The sequence below is a fragment of the Crinia signifera genome, chromosome 12, assembly GCF_055691185.1.
Source record: "Crinia signifera chromosome 12, ASM5569118v1, whole genome shotgun sequence".
Taxonomy (NCBI): Eukaryota; Metazoa; Chordata; class Amphibia; order Anura; family Myobatrachidae; genus Crinia; species Crinia signifera.
This window is the reverse complement of record NC_139228.1, coordinates 10,281,619-10,304,858: the sequence shown is the minus strand read 5'-3', so window position 1 is coordinate 10,304,858 and position 23,240 is coordinate 10,281,619. Positions and strand designations below refer to the sequence as shown.

The following is a 23,240-nucleotide window of genomic DNA, read 5'->3' as shown; positions in this document are numbered from 1 at the left end:
ACCGGCACCCAGCCTGCCCAGCAGCAGATACATCTGTAAGCCCCATGTTGTGGTCAGTCACGGTGTAGAAGGAAGGAGCTGCCTGAGAGCAGAGGAGCTCTGCACTGACTGCAACGCCACCTACATGCAGTTGTACAGCCTCCTCCTTGCAGCTCCGCTGTATAAAAAAAACCTGTCAGCTTGATTTAGTGTCGGGCGAGGGGTAGGAGAGAGGATTCTGAGGAGGTAACTGGAGGCACACTGCTTCCCTATACATGTTCCAGCATCAGCCGGCAGCAGCAACAGGATATCAGGGATAGCGCCTCTGCAGGCTGGCGCCTACCTGCTTTGCATCCTCTGCTGAGCTGTAAGCGCCGGCCCTGGATGCAATGTATATAGCTGTGGCGGGTACTCTAATCTTCTGTGAGGTCTATACAGATAGGGCAACTTCCTATATTTCTGTTTTCTAGAGATCACTGTCAATCAGGGATGTTGTTAATATATTAATTGCACTAATATAGAGGTTATGTCTTTTGGTACTGAAAATCGTGCAGCTGGGGTTCCCATATAGAAAATGTTATGGGGTTACTGTGTATGGTTTCCACACACTATATTCTTTTGGTATAATAATCCCTATTATTGCTAAGAAACTGGGTCAGTTAAATCTTTATATTATTATTTATATGTATATTGGATAACTGTCCACAGTGTTTATTTCAGTAGCTAGGGTATTGTTTGGGAGGTATAACAGGTGTGTTTCAGGAGCTCAGCAGTTGATTTTAAATGCTGTTTTTCAATATGCTGTTATAATTAAAAGAGTAGGTTCTTGTAATTCACCTTTAATGATCTGCTGACCTCTAGTTGGTGCTTTACAGAATAACATTCATATACAAGTAACCTTTTTTTTTAATTTTTTATTTTTTTTGCCGTTTTTAAATTTATTCTGCTATTGATAGAAACGGAGTCTATCCCGGATTGGAGTACCGCTCCCCTTTTAGTTATTTTAAATGAGCTGACAGTTTAAACATTAGTTTTTGTTATAATAACATTATTGACACCGATGAACAATGGCCTATTGTGTTGCCTATCGACACGTGTTTCACTATAACACTTCTTCAGGACATGAATGTGCAATATAAGCACCTCACGTTTATGTTTGTTTCGTCAATGTGTGTCTAATAATTTTAACTTCTCAAATATTTCACTAAAATAAGGAGGGACACAATCTGTGAACTTATAAGTTAAAAGGACACAGAGAGAAACCCCCCCCCCCCCCCTTATCTTTTAAAATAAAATTTCAATAAAGTTTAAAGTTTTAAGGAAATAATACAATTTTTTCTAGGAGTGCGTCCATAGTGCAAAATCTTTTTCTCTTTCTCATTATAAATTGACTAACACATTATTAATGATCCATAGGTGGAGCTAATTACTTCACTTGTGATTCTGCGAGGAGATCTGGAAAACATTAACTGTTGGTAGCTGTTGAGGAATTGGATTTGGCTACCCCATAACTACACAATGCACCCAAAGGGGAGGAGGGGCTGAGTGATATCCGTATTCCCATGTTTCTCTCTGTTTCTGTATTTCCTTGGTAATGTATGATTACCATCACCTGTGGGGAGCTACGTAATAGATAAGAAAGGTGTTTCACCACAGGTGATGGCAATCCTACATTACCAGCATAGGCAAGTGCAGGGGGCTTTCTGGTTGCCCGGAAACCCCCCTCCTCTTGGCAAGTGACTTAACTGATGAGAACAATAGCACTGGTATATAATATGATTTATTAGAACTGCCACCATATTATGCAGCGTAAAGGGCAGAGCTGCAGCACATACCCAGTGTACCAGCTTCTTCTACCACATTTACTGTATGTGTGGATCTGAGCCCTCAAACATCGTAATGGACCAGAGAACAGCTACCAGGAGGAAGAGACAGGAGCCTTACCACGAAGTGGGAGATTGTGAGCTTAGAAAGTGCAGTACTGGTTTTATTATGTTTGTGTATTTATTTATTATGGCATGTTGAAACTTTTCCTGACCACTTATCTTATTTAAATGTTTGATACAGCCTGTGCTATCGACCATCTGTACTGTTAAGTATTAATACTGTATTTCATACAGTATCCAGTGTATAAAAATACCAATATTCAGGGCTTTTACCATTCCCCACACTCGCATACTTACTCCAATGCGCTGCAGAGAGAGATTGTGGATAAAGCCAGCCATACATCTACAGCAGTGGTTCCCAACCCTGGTCCTCAAGTACCCCCAACAGTGCACGTTTTCCAGGTCACCCATTATTCAGACACATTTAAAAGATCCACAGGTGGAGCTGTAGAGGAGATATGTGTGGAGACCTGGAAAACGTGCACTGTTGGGGGTACTTGAGTACCAGGGTAATCCTGGTAATGGATGAGAGCAAATGACAGTTGTCTTTTTGCTTTGAAATGCTGGAAAACTGCCAAACTGTCATTCAGGTACTAGTACCAGGTTTTTATTCCAACCAGCACAACCTGACAATCAATCTGTAGATGTATGGCCAGCTTTACATTTGGAAACCCCCCTCTAAAAATCCAGCGTTTGCTACTGACCAGGGAAGTCCAGGAACAGAGCATTTTCTCCCTGAAGGAGAGGGTCAGGTAGGCAACCATGCATATTCCCCATACCCTGCAGCACAGATGAGGGCATGATCTGCAGAGCACACCGCAGTAACAGAGGATGTCAGACTAGTTCCTGTTCTTTGGGTTCTTCTAAATCATAACTAAAAATATAAATAGAAAAGGGGAAGTGATTAGTGTCGGTATACAGAGCTGAGACTGGTATACGGCACATGCTGAGCAGTCGCCATGTCCGTCCTGGTATCCGCCATCATCATCTGTGAGTACCGAGACTTTCTCTTACTTTCTCTAAGTGCCCAGATAATAATAATCAGTGATTATCGGGGGCTCAAATATGTCGTCACAGTTACAGATTGTTAGATATCAGTGTGTATGTGATTCAACATGTAATTAAGGCACAGTCTACAGTGGTGGTTGTCACATTCAGTTCTCAAGGATCCCTGACAGTTCATGTTTCCCAGATCACTGAGCAGGTGCACTCATTACTCACTGACACATTTCCCAGGTTACCCAGCAGGTGCTCAGGTGTACTCATTACTCACTGATGCATTTCCCAGGTCCTCAGGTGTACTCATTACTCACTGACGCATTTCCCAGGTCACCCAGCAGGTACACAGGTGCACTCATTACTGACTGACACATTTCCCAGGTCACCCAGCAGGTACTCAGGTGTACTCATTACTCACTGACGCATTTCCCAGGTCCTCAGGTGTACTCATTACTCACTGATGCATTTCCCAGGTCCTCAGGTGTACTCATTACTCACTGACGCATTTCCCAGGTCACCCAGCAGGTACACAGGTGCACTCATTACTGACTGACACATTTCCCAGGTCACCCAGCAGGTGCTCAGGTGTACTCCTTACTCACTGACGCATTTCCCAGGTGCTCAGGTGTACTCATTACTCACTGACGCATTTCCCAGGTCCTCAGGTGTACTCATTACTCACTGACGCATTTCCCAGGTGCTCAGGTGTACTCATTACTCACTGACGCATTTCCCAGGTCCTCAGGTGTACTCATTACTCACTGACGCATTTCCCAGGTCCTCAGGTGTACTCATTACTCACTGATGCATTTCCCAGGTCCTCGGGTGTACTCATTACTCACTGACGCATTTCCCAGGTCACCCAGCAGGTACACAGGTGTACTCATTACTCACTGACACATTTCCCAGGTAATGCAGCAGGTGTACTCATTACTCACTGATGCATTTCTCAGGTCCTCAGGTGTACTCATTACTCACTGACGCCTTTCCCAGGTCACCCAGCAGGTGCACTAATTACTCACTGACCTGTTTCCCAGGTTACCCGGCAGGTGCACAGGTGCACTCATTACTGACTGACACATTTTAAGAGATCTACATGTGGAGCTAATTGTTTCACCAGTGATTCTGTGAGGGGACCTGTAAATCGTGCCCTGTTGGAGGTCCTTGATGACTGAGGTTGGGGAGAATTATGAAAGCTTGGACGGAGAGAGATAAAGGGCGGACTGCATCAATTAGAACAATTTGACAAAACCGCTGATGATACCATTTTCTGAGGTTTAGCCGCTTACCACTTATGCACCAAGCTCCAGAATAACACATACTAGGGCTTGGTTGCTGTGGGCAACTGCAGAAAGCGTAACCCTATGGGCTGCGAAGAACACGGGGAGAAGGATGCCTCTGATGATGTCAGTGGGTCTCCCATCCAACGGCTGGGAAGCACCTTCATTTTCCAGACTACTCTCGGAAAAAGATGGTGTTATGCCCCGAACCGCCCAGTGCCTTCACATGGTCTGTTCACAAGGGAACCCCCTGCATGCGCACAGCGTACCGTGCGCAAGTGTAGTCGTTTCATAATTGTCTGTTACTATAAAAAAGGTTAACCCATGAAAAAGGTCAACATGGTCTAAGTTGACATTGGCAAAAGATTGACATGTAAATGGTCTACACACTGTTTTCACATTATGTCTATGTTGACATTTGTCACCGTGTTAATATTCCGCGTCCCCTCACATGGCTAGGATCGACATGCTATTATATTCTCCCTCTACACCCACTGGGATTGTGAAGTAAGAACAAGACAGTTAAAAAAAACATGAAAAACTAATGTCATCCTTTTGCTTGTGACAACCTTTTGGCAACACCGGACCTAGTGGATGTCGACCTTTTTCATTTGTCGACTAATAATGGTCGACCTATTAAGTGTCGACCTGGGCACTGTCGACCAATGCAAGTGATTATCATCCGCACTGTGCCATATCCTGTACCATAGCATGGTGTTCCCCTTCTGTGCTGCACAGATCCAGACTTGTCCTTGTATCAGGCCGTCTATTCCAGTCTAGTTCCCTATTCCTCAGCTAATCATCTGTGGTCTCTGGACAATCCTGTGAGCCCCCGATTGCTGGCTGTATAAGTCCTGGTGGCAACCTAAGTACCGGTGTTTGAATCTAGCATTAAGGGAACAGTGGGTGGCTGTATCAACTGCTCTAGGATTGCAGGATATTATCTGCTGCACCCAGGACAGGTTCAGTCAGCTGTCTCTGCAGTCATCCTCTTCCCACTTCATGCCTGCAGCACTCTGTGCTCTCTGGCAAGAGGAAGCTCCATAAAGGATTCATTGATGTTCACCCTTGGTTGTGTGTGTGTAGTTTATTGGGCGAACCCCAGACTTGTGCATCACAGCCCAATATCTGTGGTGAGACAGTGGTGCTCTCCAGGATTGCAGTCAGCTGATTGGTTACTCTGCATGCAGTGCACTGTAATTGGCCTGAGTCTCCGATGGTCACCGCCTCTAAATCAATGTGCTACTTAATACACAGACACAACAGCTATCCTGTATAACCTGGGCTGTAGCACAGAAATCAGGTCACCTACTGTAGGTCTGTCTAATACAGCGGTTGTCAAACTGTGGGTCCTGACCCCAAAGTGGGTCCCGACCTTCTCATCTTGGGGTCGCGACTCCATGTTGCTGACCATCAGGCTGATGACTTTTCTACAAGATAGAATACAGACTAATAGACCGTGTGCTAATAAGCAGCTAAGGGAAATCAATTCAATTAGTGAAGAAGGGTAAAAGAGACATCATGTTGCAATAAGTTTTAATTTAAAAACACAGTAAAATACATGAAAACTTGAGGATAAGATCAGGGGACACATCCTTCCACAGAAACTGGAAGAGATGCTGCGTTGAAGTCAGCTGTGGCAGCGGGGAGGAATCAAACTATGTAACGGACTGCAATGTATTTGTAGGTGTTAGCCCTAGGAGTTTTTAGTGGACAGGTAATCTATGTCTGGAATTAGGTTGAACCTCTGTACTGCTCCGATTGGGTATAAAAACCCATAGGGTATCATTCATTTTTTAAGCCTTGAAGAAGATACTTGATATAGAAACCGGTCGGCATTCTAATACTAAGGAGGATTACAGAGGTTCTCATCATTGTGGAGGAGCACCCAGGGACGCCTGTTATTTCCATCTCATGCTCAAATTGTCTGCAACTACTTTGTGGACAAATTCACATGGTGAGAGTCCCCTGATCTTATTTTCAAGTTTTCATGTATTTTACTGTGTTTTTAAATTAAAACGTATTGCACCATGATGGAGGAACGGAGTGCCTGCATAGGCATGTAGAGGGTTAAACATCCCTCAGCTGCGTGTCATATGGACATGTGACTCGGGGATCCTATGGGAAAGGGAGGTTTGGTCAGAGGAAAAGGGATTATAGGAGCAGGAAGGGGAGGAGGCTTCCTCTTCTTCCTGCAGAATTTGAAGGGATAGGTGGTGTGTGTCAGGGCTCCCAGCGTGTCAGGTCTAGCAGTCTCAGGTACCTCATTTCTTGCAGCACTGGCATGGCCTCTTCTGCTGCAGCGTCACGGCCACGGCGCTCTGCCCGCCGCCCTGCTCGTTTTACAGGGGATGAGAGCGGCGACGCTGGTGATGTTACACCCCCCCTTTCCCTGCAGCCTCCGGCGCCGCCCGCTACTCGTGGGGAGTGACGCGCGCCGGTAGAGGCACTGCGCCTGATCCGAGCGCACGGGCTTCGTCGCGGCCTGCTGGGGGGCGGGCTGGCCGAGCACAGCGTGGGGGGACCGCGTCATCGCGGCGCGCCGGCCGGGGCTCCGGGTCCGGCGCGTCACACGGGGTCAGGGGGTCGCAAGAACATGGTGGCGTGGCTGGAGCCGACGAGGACGCCGAGCGGGCAGCATCGCTGCCCCCAGCGCCGAGCAGGGCTTCCGGCGCACGCACACACCGCGGCAGGCCACAGCGAGGGGGGAGGCATGACCCTGCAGAGGGGACTGAGTATAGTGACATGGATGTTAGTCACTCTGCGGCCGGCCAGAGGCGGCCGAGTAGAAGGCAGCGTGACTCATCCAGTCACGCTGGGCAGTCTGCGGATGAGGCTGATACAGTCAGCAGGACACCGCGGGGAGGACGGTCACGAGTGAGCAGGAGGGACCTAGAGGATGATGGGGGGGTCGGGGCCCGGTGGCGGGGAGATGCAAGCCGTGCTGGTCGCTCGGGCTCTGTGGAGGGTACTGGCAGGGGCCGCACGCGGGCACCCCCTGCCGCTGCCTTTGATCCATCCCTATTGTCCTTTGCCCTCACCTCCATGGCTAGCGCCCTGGGTCCCCTGGCTGATAGCCTCTCCCCTGGGAATAGGGAACCCAGAAGTAGTAGGAGTAGGGGATCGAGGTCACGGGGAGAGCCCATACCGGGCTGCTCCCAGTTCATGCAGGCCGTCAGGGAAGTGGGGTCGGCCGTAGCGGCCATAGAGGGCCGGCCCTCCACATCTAGCCAGGCACAGCGTGCCGCGGGGCGCAGGATGTCCGGCAGGCCAAGGCATAGGTCCCCTGAACCCTACCACAATGACTTACCCTTGGAAGAAGATGCTGACGCCGTCAACACCAGTGATGACGCGGATGACGACGATACGTGGGCTGCGCAGCCAAACTCCTCAGGTGAGGCCTCGTTTGAGGATGATGTAGGGTCTGCACAGGGCACCTCCTCGAGCGGGTCTGGGAGCAATCATTCTTCCTCCTCCTCCTCCTCGGCGGGGGGGTCTGATGTAGGGAGCTCAGCTAGGGCGCGCAAGCGGGCAGCTAGATACGCCAAGAAGGAGGCAGGGAAGAGGGCGCAGCAGTCCAAGCGCAGGAAGCTATCCGCCATATCCCGTAGAGAGAGGAAGAGAAGGAATTTGCCCGCAGTGGTGCACTGCGATTATACGGCAGTGTGCAGGGGTTTGCGCGAGAGCTGCAGGAAGAAAATTGAGAGGGGGGATTACGTTGACGTGTTCAGTCTGACCGAGGACTCCAAGAAAGCGTTCAAAGCAGCCAAAGATAAGGGCGGCATTGGGTCTGAGGCCTACAGATCTTATGACAACTGGCTGGCAGGTTTTTGTGTGTTCGCAGCCTGTTACTTGGAGGATCGGCCAGACGAACACATGAACGTAATAAGGTATATACACATGGTACATGAGATGCAGCGCACATACGGGGGCACGGCCTGGCGAACGTATGATGAGCAGTTCAGGCGCAAGCAGGACTGTTTATTCATTCTGGACCTCGGGTGCAAGGACGTAGAAATATGGATGGGGCTCACGCGCATGGGGTCGGGGGGGGTGGAGGCTGCCTCCGCACCTCCGGCTCTTCCCGCGGCCTCCCCAGCCTCACAGCGACCGACGCAGGAGGCCCTTACGGCACGTCGTTTCGCTGCGACAAATAGGCCCGCAGCAGTAGGCGCATCAAAAGGTAAATGCTTCGCATTTAATAACTCCTCCTGTCAGATGGGTCAGCGATGTCGCTTTCGACACATCTGCATCAACTGTTCTGAAAACCACCCGGCCTCCAACTGCTTTCGGGGCCCCCGCCCCAATAGAGGGGCGGCGGCCGCTACACCCAGAGCAGCGGCAGGCGGGAATCCTACATAAGGCGCGTTCGCCTGTGAACATGGACGCCATGGCCGATTGGTTTCAGCGCTACCCGGATAGGGAAGCGGCCTTGTTTCTGTTTGAAGGTTTTAGGGTAGGTTTTGTTTTGCCAGTTAAAAGGGAAGTTAAGGGCGGGTCATATCGTAACCTCCAATCCGCTCGTTCACTCCCAGAAGTTTTGAGGGAGAAAGTGGATAAGGAGATTCAGTTGGGTCGCATGGTAGGCCCCTTTTCTCATCCCCCCTTAGATAACCTGGTTATTTCCCCGGTTGGTGTGGTCCCTAAGAAGGCCCCCGGGGAAGTATCGCCTCATACAGCATCTGTCTTACCCAGCGGGCTTTTCTGTCAACGACGCCATCCCAGAGGAATATTGTTCGGTGACTTACCAGTCATTTGACGATGCCCTGGCAATGGTTCGGTCGTTTGGACGGGGGGCGCTCATGGCTAAGATAGATGTTGAGTCTGCTTTTAGGCTTCTCCCCCTTCACCCCAGTTCATTTCGGTACATGGGCTTCCGCATAGGAGAGGAGTATTTCATCGACAAATGCTTGCCGATGGGGTGCTCCGTTTCTTGTGCATTTTTTGAGAAGTTCAGTATCTTTCTGCACTGGTGTGTTGAGAGTTCATCTGACGGGGGCGGCCTCGTCCATTACCTGGATGACTTTCTGTGCATCGGGCCGGCCGGCTCCGATCACTGCGCCCGCACTTTGCTTAGGATTCAATCGCTTTTCAGGAATTTCGGGGTCCCCATCGCAGATGACAAGACCGAGGGCCCTTGTACTTGTCTGTCATTTCTTGGTATCTTGATAGATACTGAGAAGGGCTGCTGTAGCCTGCCGGCCGATAAGGTAGTCAGGCTCAGCGAGGCTATTTTGCAATGCGAGAGTAGGTCTAAGATCCCGCTGAGGCAAGCACAGTCAGTTTTGGGGCAGCTCAACTTCGCGTGCAAGGTCATCCCCATGGGCAGGCTCTTTTGCAGGAAGCTCGAGAGGGCCACGGCCGGGGTGAGCAAACCGCATCACTTAGTACGCTTGTCCGCCGAAATTCGGCGAGACTTGAAGGTATGGGCCTCGTTTTTAGAAGATTTTAACGGGGTGCGGATTTGGCTCGCCCCGACCGTGGTAAACTCAGAGCTTCAGTTGTACACAGATGCGGCTGGTTTCGGCTACTTCTTGGATGGGCATTGGTGCGCGGAGATATGGCCGCGGGGGTGGTCCTGTGAGGGCCTCACCCGGGACCTGTTGCTGCTAGAACTTTTTCCCATAATGGTTGCCATGGAGATCTGGGGACCGCGCCTGGCGAACAGGAGTCTGCTCTTCTGGTGCGACAATTTCAGCGCGGTCCACGCCATTAATCACCAGAAGGCCAAATCCCTGTTAGTGTTGAGAATCCTGGCGCAGCTTTCCCTCCAATGCCTGCGTCATAACATATTGTTTAGGGCTCAGCATGTTCCTGGCGTGGATAACGAGATAGCTGACGCTCTTTCGCGTTTTCAATGGCAGCGATTCCGCGATCTTGCTCCTCACGCTGATTTGTTGGGCACACCCTGCCCCTCTTACGTTTGGCAGGTGATCGAGCCCGACTGGAGAGGCTAGCGGAGTCCTCATTGGCACCCAGTACTCTGCGAAGCTATCGGCAGGCATGGGCGGAATGGGAATCGTTTTCAGGAGGGGGCGCGCAGCCAGGTAGGCGGGGTCAGCAGCGTTTGCTATCTTTCATTTGGTTTTTATATAGTTCAGGAAAATCTAGGGCAGTGGCGGCTCGGTATTTGGCGGGCATATCTTTCTTTGCTAGGGTAAAAGGGCGGCCGGATTTTACTAAAGGTTTTCTAGTCACTAAGGCCATGAAGGGCTGGGCACGGAGGGTGCCAGCCCCTCCAGACTGTCGACGGCCAATTAATGCCCCTCTTCTTTGTGATCTACTAGAAGGGGTGGGGCATTGCGCTAGCTCTGCGTTCGAGGCGCTGCTGTTTAGGCTAGCTTTTTCCATGGCTTACCACGGGGCTTTTAGGATATCCGAGCTAGTTGCCCCCTCGAAGACTAGGGACGCGACCCTCCTTCTGTCTGACATACGCTTAGAGCGAGGGGCGTTGTGGTTTAGGATTAGAAGGTCTAAGACCGACCAGTCGGCCAGAGGTAGGTGGTCCTCCATGGGACCTGTCGTCCCTGAGTCAGTGTGCCCCGTGTCATTGGGTACATTGTATATGCTAGTGAGACCTTCCTCAGGGCGATCCTGGCTCCTACACTATGATGGTTCGCCTCTGACGTTGTACCAGTTCCGATGGATGCTGGGGCGCTGCCTGTCTCGGTTGGGCCTGTCACCGTGAGACTTCGGGACGCATTCCTTTAGAATAGGTGCCGCTACTGCGGCAGCTGAGGCCGGCTGGTCGGTAGAGGACATTAAATCCCTAGGGAGATGGCGCTCAGCGAGCTACAAGAAATATATTAGGCCACATCTGCTGTCATAAGCGTTGCTGAGTTGTCTGTTTGTGACTGTCGTGTTGATGGATGGTCATTTGTTTACCCCTCCCTATGTCCACCCTACTCGGGGCTTAACTACGCTCTGCTGTTGGGCCAGCGTCCGGAGTTTTCCCGCTTTTTTGCCTGATCTGACGGACTGAATCTGGTGCTCTTAATTTGGCTATAGTCTAATTAAAAGTCCCTCAGCAGGTCTAGTCGTTTTTCTCCGGCCGAGTACACCTTTCAACCCTTTCCTTCCAATACCCTGCCCTTCCCCCTGTTTGTCTCTCTCCTCTTGTGTCCTGGTATGGCTCCAATCGTGATTGGAGCATGTCTTAGGCACTGTTTGAATGTGCCTCGATTAGTCATACCAAATTTGTTTTTTCTTTTTGGCAGATCCTCATAAATATGTAAAGGTGCTCCCAAGTTAACAGTCCATTCTAACCCCCATTTCATTTCTCTTACATCTCTTCCTTTAGGTCTGGGGATGGATAGACTCCAGGTGTGGGTAGTCGGTCACTCATTCGTGTATTGGGCGGCTAGGCTAGCTAGCGCAGGTAAGGGTCCCCCCTCTGCCTCCATCGGATCGATTAGGTGGTTAGGGGTACGGGGTATGTCCTGGGGGGCCCTTAAGGATTCCCTGTTGCATTACGCACGCAAGTACGGCTTACCATCGGTACTAGTGCTTCACTTGGGAGGCAATGATTTAGGGAAGATACCTCAGTTAGATCTGCGCAACTGGATTTTAGAGGATCTGGCAGCCATTAGATCGGCCTGGCCCACATGCACCATCGTGTGGTCATTAATTGTTCCCCGGCTATGTTGGAGGGGGGTTAATAATCCTAGGGCGATTGATGAATCCAGGAAGAAGCTTAATGCGGCTATAGCTCGATGGGTGTTAGCTTCCGGAGGGGCAGTGGTTGCTCATGATAGGATCAGGTTTGGGCATAAACACCTTTTCCGGCCTGATGGGGTTCATCTGGTTGATGAGGGACTCTTTATGTTCTTGGAGGATCTGTTGATAGGTATTGAGTCAGTAGTCTAGATGGTGGCGGTGTGGGGTTCCCTTGGTACCCCACTTTGGCGGGAAAGAACGGCAGTTTTTGAATAAATTAGTTAGATATCAGTTATTGAGTTTACGTACATGGCTTGTTTTCGGTGCACTCACCTCTCATTGATTTAGGCATGTTGCTGTAACACCCGTGTCGGGGTCAGCGACCTCACCCGGAGGGGTGGGTAGTCAAGGGGGCAAGGTTGAGTTGGATACCGCTTGTTATGAGTTTAGGCCAGTTACGTTGGTAGTTGGGGTGGAGTTTAGTTAGTAGCCGTTCTTTCTTGGCCACCATTAATTAATCAATTAATAAAATAATAAAAATGAATTAAAATCTACAAAAATAAATCAGTTAACAAGTTCTGCCAAACCTAAGTCTCCGAGTCATTATTTCAGGTATTATATTAAGGAAATGTTTAAATGTTAAAGGGATACATGCCGGAAATAGGACATGTAAGGTGATGGGATGTTTAGAGGAACGGAGTGCCTGCATAGGCATGTAGAGGGTTAAACATCCCTCAGCTGCGTGTCATATGGACATGTGACTCGGGGATCCTATGGGAAAGGGAGGTTTGGTCAGAGGAAAAGGGATTATAGGAGCAGGAAGGGGAGGAGGCTTCCTCTTCTTCCTGCAGAATTTCCCGCCCGCCCTCCCCTTTTTGGGGTTTTGGGTGGAGGTAGTGTTTTGTTTAATCGCGTTAGCTGATAGGCGGGAAAGAACGGCAGTTTTTGAATAAATTAGTTAGATATCAGTTATTGAGTTTACGTACATGGCTTGTTTTCGGTGCACTCACCTCTCATTGATTTAGGCATGTTGCTGTAACACCCGTGTCGGGGTCAGCGACCTCACCCGGAGGGGTGGGTAGTCAAGGGGGCAAGGTTGAGTTGGATACCGCTTGTTATGAGTTTAGGCCAGTTACGTTGGTAGTTGGGGTGGAGTTTAGTTAATAGCCGTTCTTTCTTGGCCACCATTAATTAATCAATTAATAAAATAATAAAAATTAATTAAAATCTACAAAAATAAATCAGTTAACAAGTTCTGCCAAACCTAAGTCTCCGAGTCATTATTTCAGGTATTATATTAAGGAAATGTTTAAATGTTAAAGGGATACATGCCGGAAAAAGGACATGTAAGGTGATGGGATGTTTATCTCTTTTACCCTTCTGAGCTAAACGTCACTTTGGAAGAGAAAGACAAAGGGAATCCTCTGGTGGTATTAAATCCCCCTCAATCAAACAAACACTGTTGTCTACTATGATCTAAGTAGACATTAAAATCTGGTACGAGTTTATTGCAATCAAAGGTGTTTCACATTGTGATCACGTCATTGTCAGCAACTCGGGGGTTTGTTGTGTTCCCGGCTGTGACCGTGGTGGACCAGTGGAGGGCGCTGTGTAGCAGAATACAGGGGGTTTGACGATTGACATGCACCAAGGGACAGGAGCACAGCAAACCAGAGTGTTGGCGGAGACCAGGAACAGGGGCGCGGAGTCTAACCTGCCAGCGGTGTTCACCAGGGAGTCCCGCAAGGAACTTTGGGCTTAGCTGCGTCTGACAGGCAGGTCGCGGCCCCCTGCCCTGGTCCTCTGGACGCAGGCTGGGAGTGAGGACACAGAAGGTATGAGAGAATGTCTTTTGAGACAGCTTGAGAGCCGGTGATGACAGTTGGCAGCCTGGGAGCTGCAGGATGGCCTGGAAGCCAGAGGTGACGACCTGGGAGTCGTTGGTATACGATGTCGATGACCAGGAGAGAATAACAAAGTCTCTGGGGGCACTTGTGGCAAACAGTTGACACGGGATGTTGACAACAGATAAGCCTGCGACAATACTTAGAAGCAGCAACTGATGGATGTCCGGGATGACACGGATGTTGTTAGTCAATGGAGGACGACAGAAGCTGAGTGTCGACTGTGGTGTAGACAGTATCTGTCGACAGATCAGGACAAGATGGTGTAAGTCTCTGATGGTGATGGCTGGCTTAAGAGCCAGAGAGGTGCTCGGCAAAACACCTGATACTCGACTGCAGGGATGATATCGCAGGAGTCTTCTGGAGATGGAATGAACCAGGTAAAACAATAACAATAGCTGGAGAAACGCTGGAGACAAGGACACAGGTAAACCTGGATATCCTAGAGCCTTGGGAACTTCCTCTGAACACAGGAGAACTCTGTAACAGGTAAAACAGTTGTTCAAGGCAAGGAATGAAGGCCCAGGGCCTGAGTTATATCCCCCTTGCCTTTCTGTGATTGGCTGCCAGCCGCAGCACTAATCAACACTGGGGAAAGACAGACACACCTGATTACTGCACAGGTGTGTGTGGGTCAGGGATCAGGCTGCAGAACTCAGGGAAGTTCGCTGGAGACTTAATCACTGGGAATGCAGGGCAGCTGCAACAGCAGCAGCTAGGAGCAAACAGGCATAGAAACCTCAGAAACTGACTGAACCAAGTCAGGTTCATGACAGTACCCCCTCCTTTAGGGGTGGACTCCGAACACCCCAATGAACTTGGTAGGAGAGCTAAGAACTCTCAACTGAGTTTCCCACAGTTTTTCTCAGTCTCCATTTTCGGAACAGGTGGACCATCCATCATCAATGGAAACTGAATTTATCGGAGTATCATCTTGGAGAAAAACATGGTCGTGGAGGATAGGATCTCCCTGGAAAGGAATTTCATGCTGTATACACTCTGGACAGGATGCCACACGTTCTTTGATGTCTTCTCTAATCTGTGGACATCCATCGGAGCGTTGCAGAATCTCAAGGGTGTTTTGGGCACCGGGATGCCCGGAGAACGAAGATTTATGAGCCCCTGACAACAGTCTTGAACGGAATTCAGGGGGCACAAATGTCTTTATACTCTGAGGGTCAGGCCGGTACAAGATTTTATCATAGAGCTTGTTTTGTCTGAGCTGACACATAACCTCTTTTACTGGAGGACGATGGGTTTCGATGTCTCTGGGATCAATACAAGGTCGGAGACCACCTTTTCTCTTCGCAGAACAAACCCCAATACCAGCAGGAGAATTAGAAGGTTGGACGAATCTCTTTTGAAGAGTCTTTCTATTGCAAGATGGCAGGACCTGATTCTTAGGGACTGATACCGGGTAGATACGACCTTTCGGAGGATTTTCCCTTGAGAGCAAATTGATGGAACAATCCCTCTCCCAATGAGGTGGCAAGGTATCGACAGGCTGCGCATCTATATGGTCTCTGTAGGTGTCAAGCTGACCAGGAAATGGTGCGACATGCGTGGAACAGGTTGGCAGCGCCGGAATAGTACAATGCTGATGACAATACGGACTCCAATGCTTCAACTGTAAAGTGGACCAGTTGATACTAGGGTTATGGAGTCGGAGCCATGGAAGCCCCAGCACAATGTCATAGGATGCTTTGGGAATCACAAAGAATTTTATTAATTCTTGATGCAAAGTACCAATTTTTAGGAGGACAGGTTCAGTACGAAAACGAACCTCACTGCCGGAAATCTTGCTGCCATCCATCGCTGTAACAGAGATAGGCGGAGATATGGGTACCAGAGGAATTTTCAGCTTGGAGACAAGGTCATAAGAGATGAAGTTTCCACCTGACCCAGAATCTGCTAGGGCAGAACTGGGTATGGGTCCGGCTGGAGTCTCGAGGGACACTGAAAGGACAAAGTCATTATCGTGAGGAGATTTCACAAGTTGACCCAACCTGACTTCTCCATTGCAGGTCAGGCCTTGGCGTCCTCCTGAACGCTCAGGACAGGCATCAATGAAATGATTGGAAGCAGCACAATATATACACAATCTATTGCGCTGCCTGCGGGCACGTTCGACAGGAGTCAGGCGTGATCTACCAATTTGCATGGGTTCTTCTCGGTCAGGAGACACAGAACGTGATTCAGGAATCTCTCTGGGAATTAACTTCTTTTGTTTTTCAAGACCTCTCTCACGGAGGCGTAAATCAATCTTGACACATTGGGAGATAAGGTCTTCCAACCGATCTGGAAGATCCCGGGTTGCCAGCTCATCCTTGATGCGATCTGATACTCCTAACCAGAACGCAGCTGTCAAGGCTTCATTGTTCCACAGTAACTCGGATGCCAAAGTCTGAAAGTGGACCACATATTGCCCCATGGGCCGAGATCCTTGTTTGACCTGAAGGATATCTGTGGAAGCAGAGGCTGAGCGACCTGGTCTGTCAAAAATACGGCGAAAAGTCTCGATAAATTTGTCATAGTCTGCAAGGAGAGGGTCAGACTTCTCCCACAGTGGTGATACCCACTCGAGGGCTGATCCGGAAAGCAATGAGACAATATATGCAATCTTTATTCTAGCTGTGGGGAAGTTGTGAGGTAACAGTTCAAATTGAATTTGACACTGATTAATGAATCCCCTGCAGGTTTTGGAATCACCGTCGTATTTGCTTGGTACCGGCAATTGGAGACTGGAATGGGAAGCGGGTGGTAAAAAATTTTGGACAGTCGACACATGAGTTAACAATGACTGCTGCATTGTATCCAATCGACTGGATACCTCTTGAAGATATTTTATCACTCGCAGCTGAGTGGCTTCTTGAGTCTCTATCCGAGCGGTAACATTTTGGATGACCGCTGGTCCCACACTGGGGTCTTGAGCCGAGTCCATCGGCCTTGAACAATCTGTCAGCAACTCGGGGGTTTGTTGTGTTCCCGGCTGTGACCGTGGTGGACCAGTGGAGGGCGCTGTGTAGCAGAATACAGGGGGTTTGACGATTGACATGCACCAAGGGACAGGAGCACAGCAAACCAGAGTGTTGGCGGAGACCAGGAACAGGGGCGCGGAGTCTAACCTGCCAGCGGTGTTCACCAGGGAGTCCCGCAAGGAACTTTGGGCTTAGCTGCGTCTGACAGGCAGGTCGCGGCCCCCTGCCCTGGTCCTCTGGACGCAGGCTGGGAGTGAGGACACAGAAGGTATGAGAGAATGTCTTTTGAGACAGCTTGAGAGCCGGTGATGACAGTTGGCAGCCTGGGAGCTGCAGGATGGCCTGGAAGCCAGAGGTGACGACCTGGGAGTCGTTGGTATACGATGTCGATGACCAGGAGAGAATAACAAAGTCTCTGGGGGCACTTGTGGCAAACAGTTGACACGGGATGTTGACAACAGATAAGCCTGCGACAATACTTAGAAGCAGCAACTGATGGATGTCCGGGATGACACGGATGTTGTTAGTCAATGGAGGACGACAGAAGCTGAGTGTCGACTGTGGTGTAGACAGTATCTGTCGACAGATCAGGACAAGATGGTGTAAGTCTCTGATGGTGATGGCTGGCTTAAGAGCCAGAGAGGTGCTCGGCAAAACACCTGATACTCGACTGCAGGGATGATATCGCAGGAGTCTTCTGGAGATGGAATGAACCAGGTAAAACAATAACAATAGCTGGAGAAACGCTGGAGACAAGGACACAGGTAAACCTGGATATCCTAGAGCCTTGGGAACTTCCTCTGAACACAGGAGAACTCTGTAACAGGTAAAACAGTTGTTCAAGGCAAGGAATGAAGGCCCAGGGCCTGAGTTATATCCCCCTTGCCTTTCTGTGATTGGCTGCCAGCCGCAGCACTAATCAACACTGGGGAAAGACAGACACACCTGATTACTGCACAGGTGTGTGTGGGTCAGGGATCAGGCTGCAGAACTCAGGGAAGTTCGCTGGAGACTTAATCACTGGGAATGCAGGGCAGCTGCAACAGCAGCAGCTAGGAGCAAACAGGCATAGAAACCTCAGAAACTGACTGAACCAAGTCAGGTTCATGACAGTCATTCAATAGCGATATTACACTATTGTTGTTTTCAGTGGCGAATCTACAGGGGTCGCAGCGGTCGCAGGTGCGACCGGGTCCCTGAGCCAGGGGGGCCCAACCCCCGCCACCAGGACGATTTTGTGCAGCATGATTTGAACATAGTGAGCGCCGCTATGCGGCGCAGCACGTCTATTGTTTATTGACGTCATGACGCCGCAGCGTCATGACGCGGCAGTGCTTGAGCCTCCGGCGCCCACATCCTTCCAGTCAGTGTGAGTAGCGCTAATAGTGGGGGGAGCTGAGGTGACGGGAGAGCCTGGCAGATCATCACCTGGTGGGATCCGTCCTAGCCTGCCTACTGTGCAAGTGAGTGGCCTGCTTCCTGCCTTGTCCTGCCTCCTGCCCCATACCCTCATGTATATGTATCTGGCGCTGGAGGGCATATGTACCTGGCACTGTGGGGCATATGTACCTGGCACTGTGGGGCATACTGTATGTATCTGGCACTGTGGGACATATATATATCTGGCACTGTGGGATATATCTGGCACTGTGGGACATATATATATCTGGCACTGGGGTATATATGTATCTGGCACTGTGGGGCATATGTATCTGGCACTGTTGGGAATAATATGTATCTGGCACTGTGGGGCATATGTAGCTGGCACTGTGGGGCATATGTAACTGGCACTGTGGGGCATACTGTATGTATCTGGCACTATGGGACATATATATCTGGCACTGTGGGATATATCTGGCACTGGGGCATATATGTATCTGGCACTGTGGGGCATATGTATCTGGCACTGTGGGGCATATGTATCTGGCACTGGGGGGCATATGTATTTGGCGCGCTGTAGACATAATATACTTGATGTATTAAAATATAAACAGACCGAGATTTTAATTTTGTTGTATGTAGGGGGGCCCCAAGCTAACCTTTCGCACCAGGGCCCATGAACCCTTAGCTACGCCCCTGGTTGTTTTTCTTTTCTCTTTTTGGGTTCATCCCACATGAGAATAAGGGAGCATCACCAATAGCGCTGTGGAAATTATCCAAACCTCTTGTGATGACTTTTCTAATCTCAGACAGTGATTCAAGGAGTCTCAAAAATCTGTTGAATTGTCTGTAATTTTAGACTCCTCAGGGGAAATGTAATAGGGTGACATATTCAGAAAGTGAGAGATTTGGTAAGAAATCTCCAGATTTTATTTTAAAACGGCAACCAGTGTGATTTTGCAGTGTAAATGATTGCCGCTTTAAAAAAAAACGGGAGATTTCTTACCAAATCTCTCACTTTCTGAATCTCTAATCCTATTTAATTTCACCCCTCACATAATTTTGTGCCTCCACAATGCTGCCATGTATGTGCTGTCTGCTGTCTACACCTGTGATGTGATGGGTTATGGTATATCAGACTCCTCCCATCACTCTGTACCTCCACAATGCTGCCATGTATGTGCTGTCTGCTGACTACACCTGTGATGTGATGGGTTATGGTATATCAGACTCCTCCCATCACTCTGTGCCTCCACAATGCTGCCATGTATGTGCTGTCTGCTGACTACACGTGTGATGTGATGGGTTATGGTATATTAGACTCCTCCCATCACTCTGTGCCCCCACAATGCTGCCATGTATGTGCTGTCTGCTGACTACACCTGTGATGTGATGGGTTATGGTATATCAGACTCCTCCCATCACTCTGTACCTCCACAATGCTGCCATGTATGTGCTGTCTGCTGTCTACACCTGTGATGTGATGGGTTATGGTATATCAGACTCCTCCCATCACTCTGTACCTCCACAATGCTGCCATGTATGTGCTGTCTGCTGACTACACCTGTGATGTGATGGGTTATGGTATATCAGACTCCTCCCATCACTCTGTGCCTCCACAATGCTGCCATGTATGTGCTGTCTGCTGACTACACGTGTGATGTGATGGGTTATGGTATATTAGACTCCTCCCATCACTCTGTGCCCCCACAATGCTGCCATGTATGTGCTGTCTGCTGACCACACGTGTGATGTGATGGGTTATGGTATATCAGACTCCTCCCATCACTCTGTGCCTCCACAATGCTGCCATGTATGTGCTGTCTGCTGACTACACGTGTGATGTGATGGGTTATGGTATATTAGACTCCTCCCATCACTCTGTGCCTCCACAATGCTGCCATGTATGTGCTGTCTGCTGGCTACACGTGTGATGTGATGGATTATGGTATAGGAGACTCCTCCCATCACTCTGTGCCTCCACAATGCTGCCATGTATGCGCTGTCTGCTGACTACACCTGTGATGTGATGGGTTATGGTATATCAGACTCCTCCCATCACTCTGCGCCTCCACAATGCTGCCAGTATGTGCTGTCTGCTGACTACACCTGTGATGTGATGGGTTATGGTATATCAGACTCCTCCATCACTCTGTGCCTCCACAATGCTGCCATGTATGTGCTGTGTGCTGACTACACGTGTGATGTGATGGGTTATGGTATATCAGACTCCTCCCATCACTCTGTGCCCCCACAGTGCTGCCATGTATGTGCTGTCTGCTGACTACACCGGCGATGTGATGGGTTATGGTATATCAGACTCCTCCCATCACTCTGTAGCTCCACAATGCTGCCATGTATGTGCTGTCTGCTGACTACACGTGTGATGTGATGACCTTCTGCAGTAACTTGCTGGGGTCCTGTAATTATTTTTATTGTCTGATGGGGTCCCAGAGCAAAATAGTTTGAGGACCCCTAGTCTAATAGATACCTGTCAACCTAGACACTGGGCCTTTCACCAGGATCCTGTCCCAATTAAGCACACCACATTATGAATATATATTTTTAGTAGTATTATTGTTGTTATTATTATTATTATTTTAATGCTGATATGAGTATTATTCTTACATGACATCAGAGTAACACATTACTGGTTCTCTTTCTTTCAGTATCAGCTGTGAAGAATTCATGTAAGTACATTACCAGGACCAGCAAAGAGTTAATTTGTGTATGAGTTGTCATTGGTGCAGATTCTGGGCCTAATTCAGAGCAGTGAGCAAGGCTGCAATGTTTGCAGATGGACTGCAGGTGGGGCACATGTAACATGTGTAGTGTGTTCTCTAATCCGTCAGGACTGACATCACAAATGGGCAAAACCATGCTGCACTGCAGGTGAGGCAGATGTAACATGTGCAGCGTGTTCACCGATCTGTCGGGACTGACATCACAAATGGGCAAAACCATGCTGCACTGCAGGTGAGGCAGATGTAACATGTGCAGCATGTTCACCGATCTGTCGGGACTGACATCACAAATGGGCAAAACCATGTTGCACTGCAGGTGGGGCAGATGTAACATGTACAGGGTGTTCTCCGATCTGTCGGGACTGACATCACAAATGGGCAAAACCATGCTGCACTGCAGGTGGGGCAGATGTAGCATGTGCAGCGTGTTCTCCGATCCATCGGGACTGACATCACAAATGGGCAAAACCATGCTGCACTGCAGGTGGGGCAGATGTAACATGTGCAGCATGTTCACCGATCTGTCGGGACTGACATCACAAATGGACAAAACCGTGTTGCACTGCAGGTGGGGCAGATGTAACATGTACAGGGTGTTCTCCGATCTGTCGGGACTGACATCACAAATGGACAAAACCATGCTGCTCTGCAGGTGGGGCAGATGTAACAAGTACAGGGTGTTCTCCGATCTGTCGGGACTGACATCACAAATGGGCAAAACCATGTTGCACTGCAGGTGGGGCAGATGTAACATGTACAGCGTGTTCTCCGATCTGTCGGGACTGACATCATAAATGGGCAAAACCATGCTGCACTGCAGGTGGGGCAGATGTAACATGTGAATTGTGTTCTCCGATCCGTCGGGACTGACATCACAAATGGGCAAAACCATGTCTACTGCAGGGGCAGAGAGAGTTGAGGTGCGTACACATTGGCTGATATACAGTGGATATACACTGTCCGATATAAGTTTCAATAAAAACTGGAGAAAATTAGGTTTGTTCCAAAATCTTTGACCAGTAGAGGACAAATTGGTGCATTAGTCACAAAGGTCTCATAGATGTGTAGTGTTACCTTTCTGTATTCTTATCCCTGCGCGTTGTCAGAAATAAGTAACTACAAGAATTGACGCTAGGACATGATGAAATCACTATATTTTATAAAGAACAATCTGAAGTCTCTCTGCAGTGTTATGTTGTGTGTCCTGTACAGGTGTTATTAATATCTATTTAACAGGTGACGCAGCCGGACCTGTGGTGGTGTTTACTCCGAACTGGAAGGACATATATGAAGGTGATAACGTGACTATGTCATGTGACGGGGAGTCTACAGCAGGATACTACTACTGGTATAAGAACACGGTTCCCATAGAGAAGTATGTCCAGAGCTTTACAATTACATCTGCAGAAGAGGAGGACAGTGGGGATTATGACTGCGAGACGGCTGATGGTAACAGTCTCCCCGCCAGGCTGCACGTTCTCCCTAGGGGTGAGTTATGTTTCTGTTAGTTTGGGCCTAATTCACATTTGTACGCAATTGGCCGATTATCACACTATGGGTGAAATTTACTAAAGGAAATTTGTAAAAAATAGGTGTATTTGTATCCAGAAATACACTTATTTTTTACATTTACTATCCCGAAAATATGGCAATTCGTATTCGTATTAATAGCACATCAATACGAATATGAATTGCCGTATTTTCGGGATAGTAAATGTAAAAAATAAGTGTATTTCTGGATACAAATACACCTATTTTTTACAAATTTCCTTTAGTAATTTTTCCCCTATGGGACTGCGCATTATGCATACACCAAGGCGCCACAATGAGAATTCATGGAGCCGTGATTGACAGGTAGTTACAGTTTGGAGGCGTCAATGCAGAGTTCACGGAAGGCGTTGGCAATATGCTGGGGGGCTATGGCCGTTTTCGGGGCGTGTACCTGCTGCTGCGTGCGCATATATGTTGCTATTTCTGCATTGCCATAGACTAACCCTTAGCCATGTAGGCTGTGAATGTGTGTGTCCAACTGCGAATGAGTTTGCAATGACTTCGGTGTCCGAGTTTTGCGGAGGTCAAGGATTTCGGACCCAGCAATCATTTACTAGCAGTGGCGTAACTATAAATTTTGCTCCCCCCCTGCCCAAAAAAATGTGGCGCCCCACCCCCACAGACTCCTCTCCAGCATGTTTCCCCAGTGTGTGACGTGATGACGTCACACGCATAACGGAGAAGCTGAAGCAGGATATAGGAAGAGAGACCAGCAGACACTGCTGTTTCCCTTGGCTCTGACACATCCCAGGGCACCCTAGCACGCCCATCCGCCCGCCCATCCTGTGCACAGTAGCCAATAGCCGGCTCTGTGTACAGTCAATTGAATCAGTGGAGGGATTTTTCATCTCTGCCATGGCTGCACCCGCGCAGCAGTTGACTC

General features: G+C 49.0%; 1 protein-coding gene across 3 annotated transcripts in view; it reads left to right on the top strand.

The window, feature by feature from the left end:
* Nucleotides 1-2,775: 2,775 nt before the first annotated feature.
* LOC146049359 (Fc receptor-like protein 5) overlaps nt 2,776-23,240 on the top strand; it is a 68,994-nt gene continuing 48,529 nt past the window's right edge. For all 3 annotated transcript variants that reach the window (XM_083165856.1, XM_083165857.1, XM_083165855.1), the window contains exons 1-3: nt 2,776-2,855; nt 20,732-20,752; nt 22,043-22,294. In XM_083165856.1, coding sequence (XP_083021982.1) covers nt 2,825-2,855; nt 20,732-20,752; nt 22,043-22,294 — 304 coding nt within the window. In that variant the 5' untranslated portion in view covers nt 2,776-2,824. The remainder of the gene's footprint in view (nt 2,856-20,731; nt 20,753-22,042; nt 22,295-23,240) is intronic.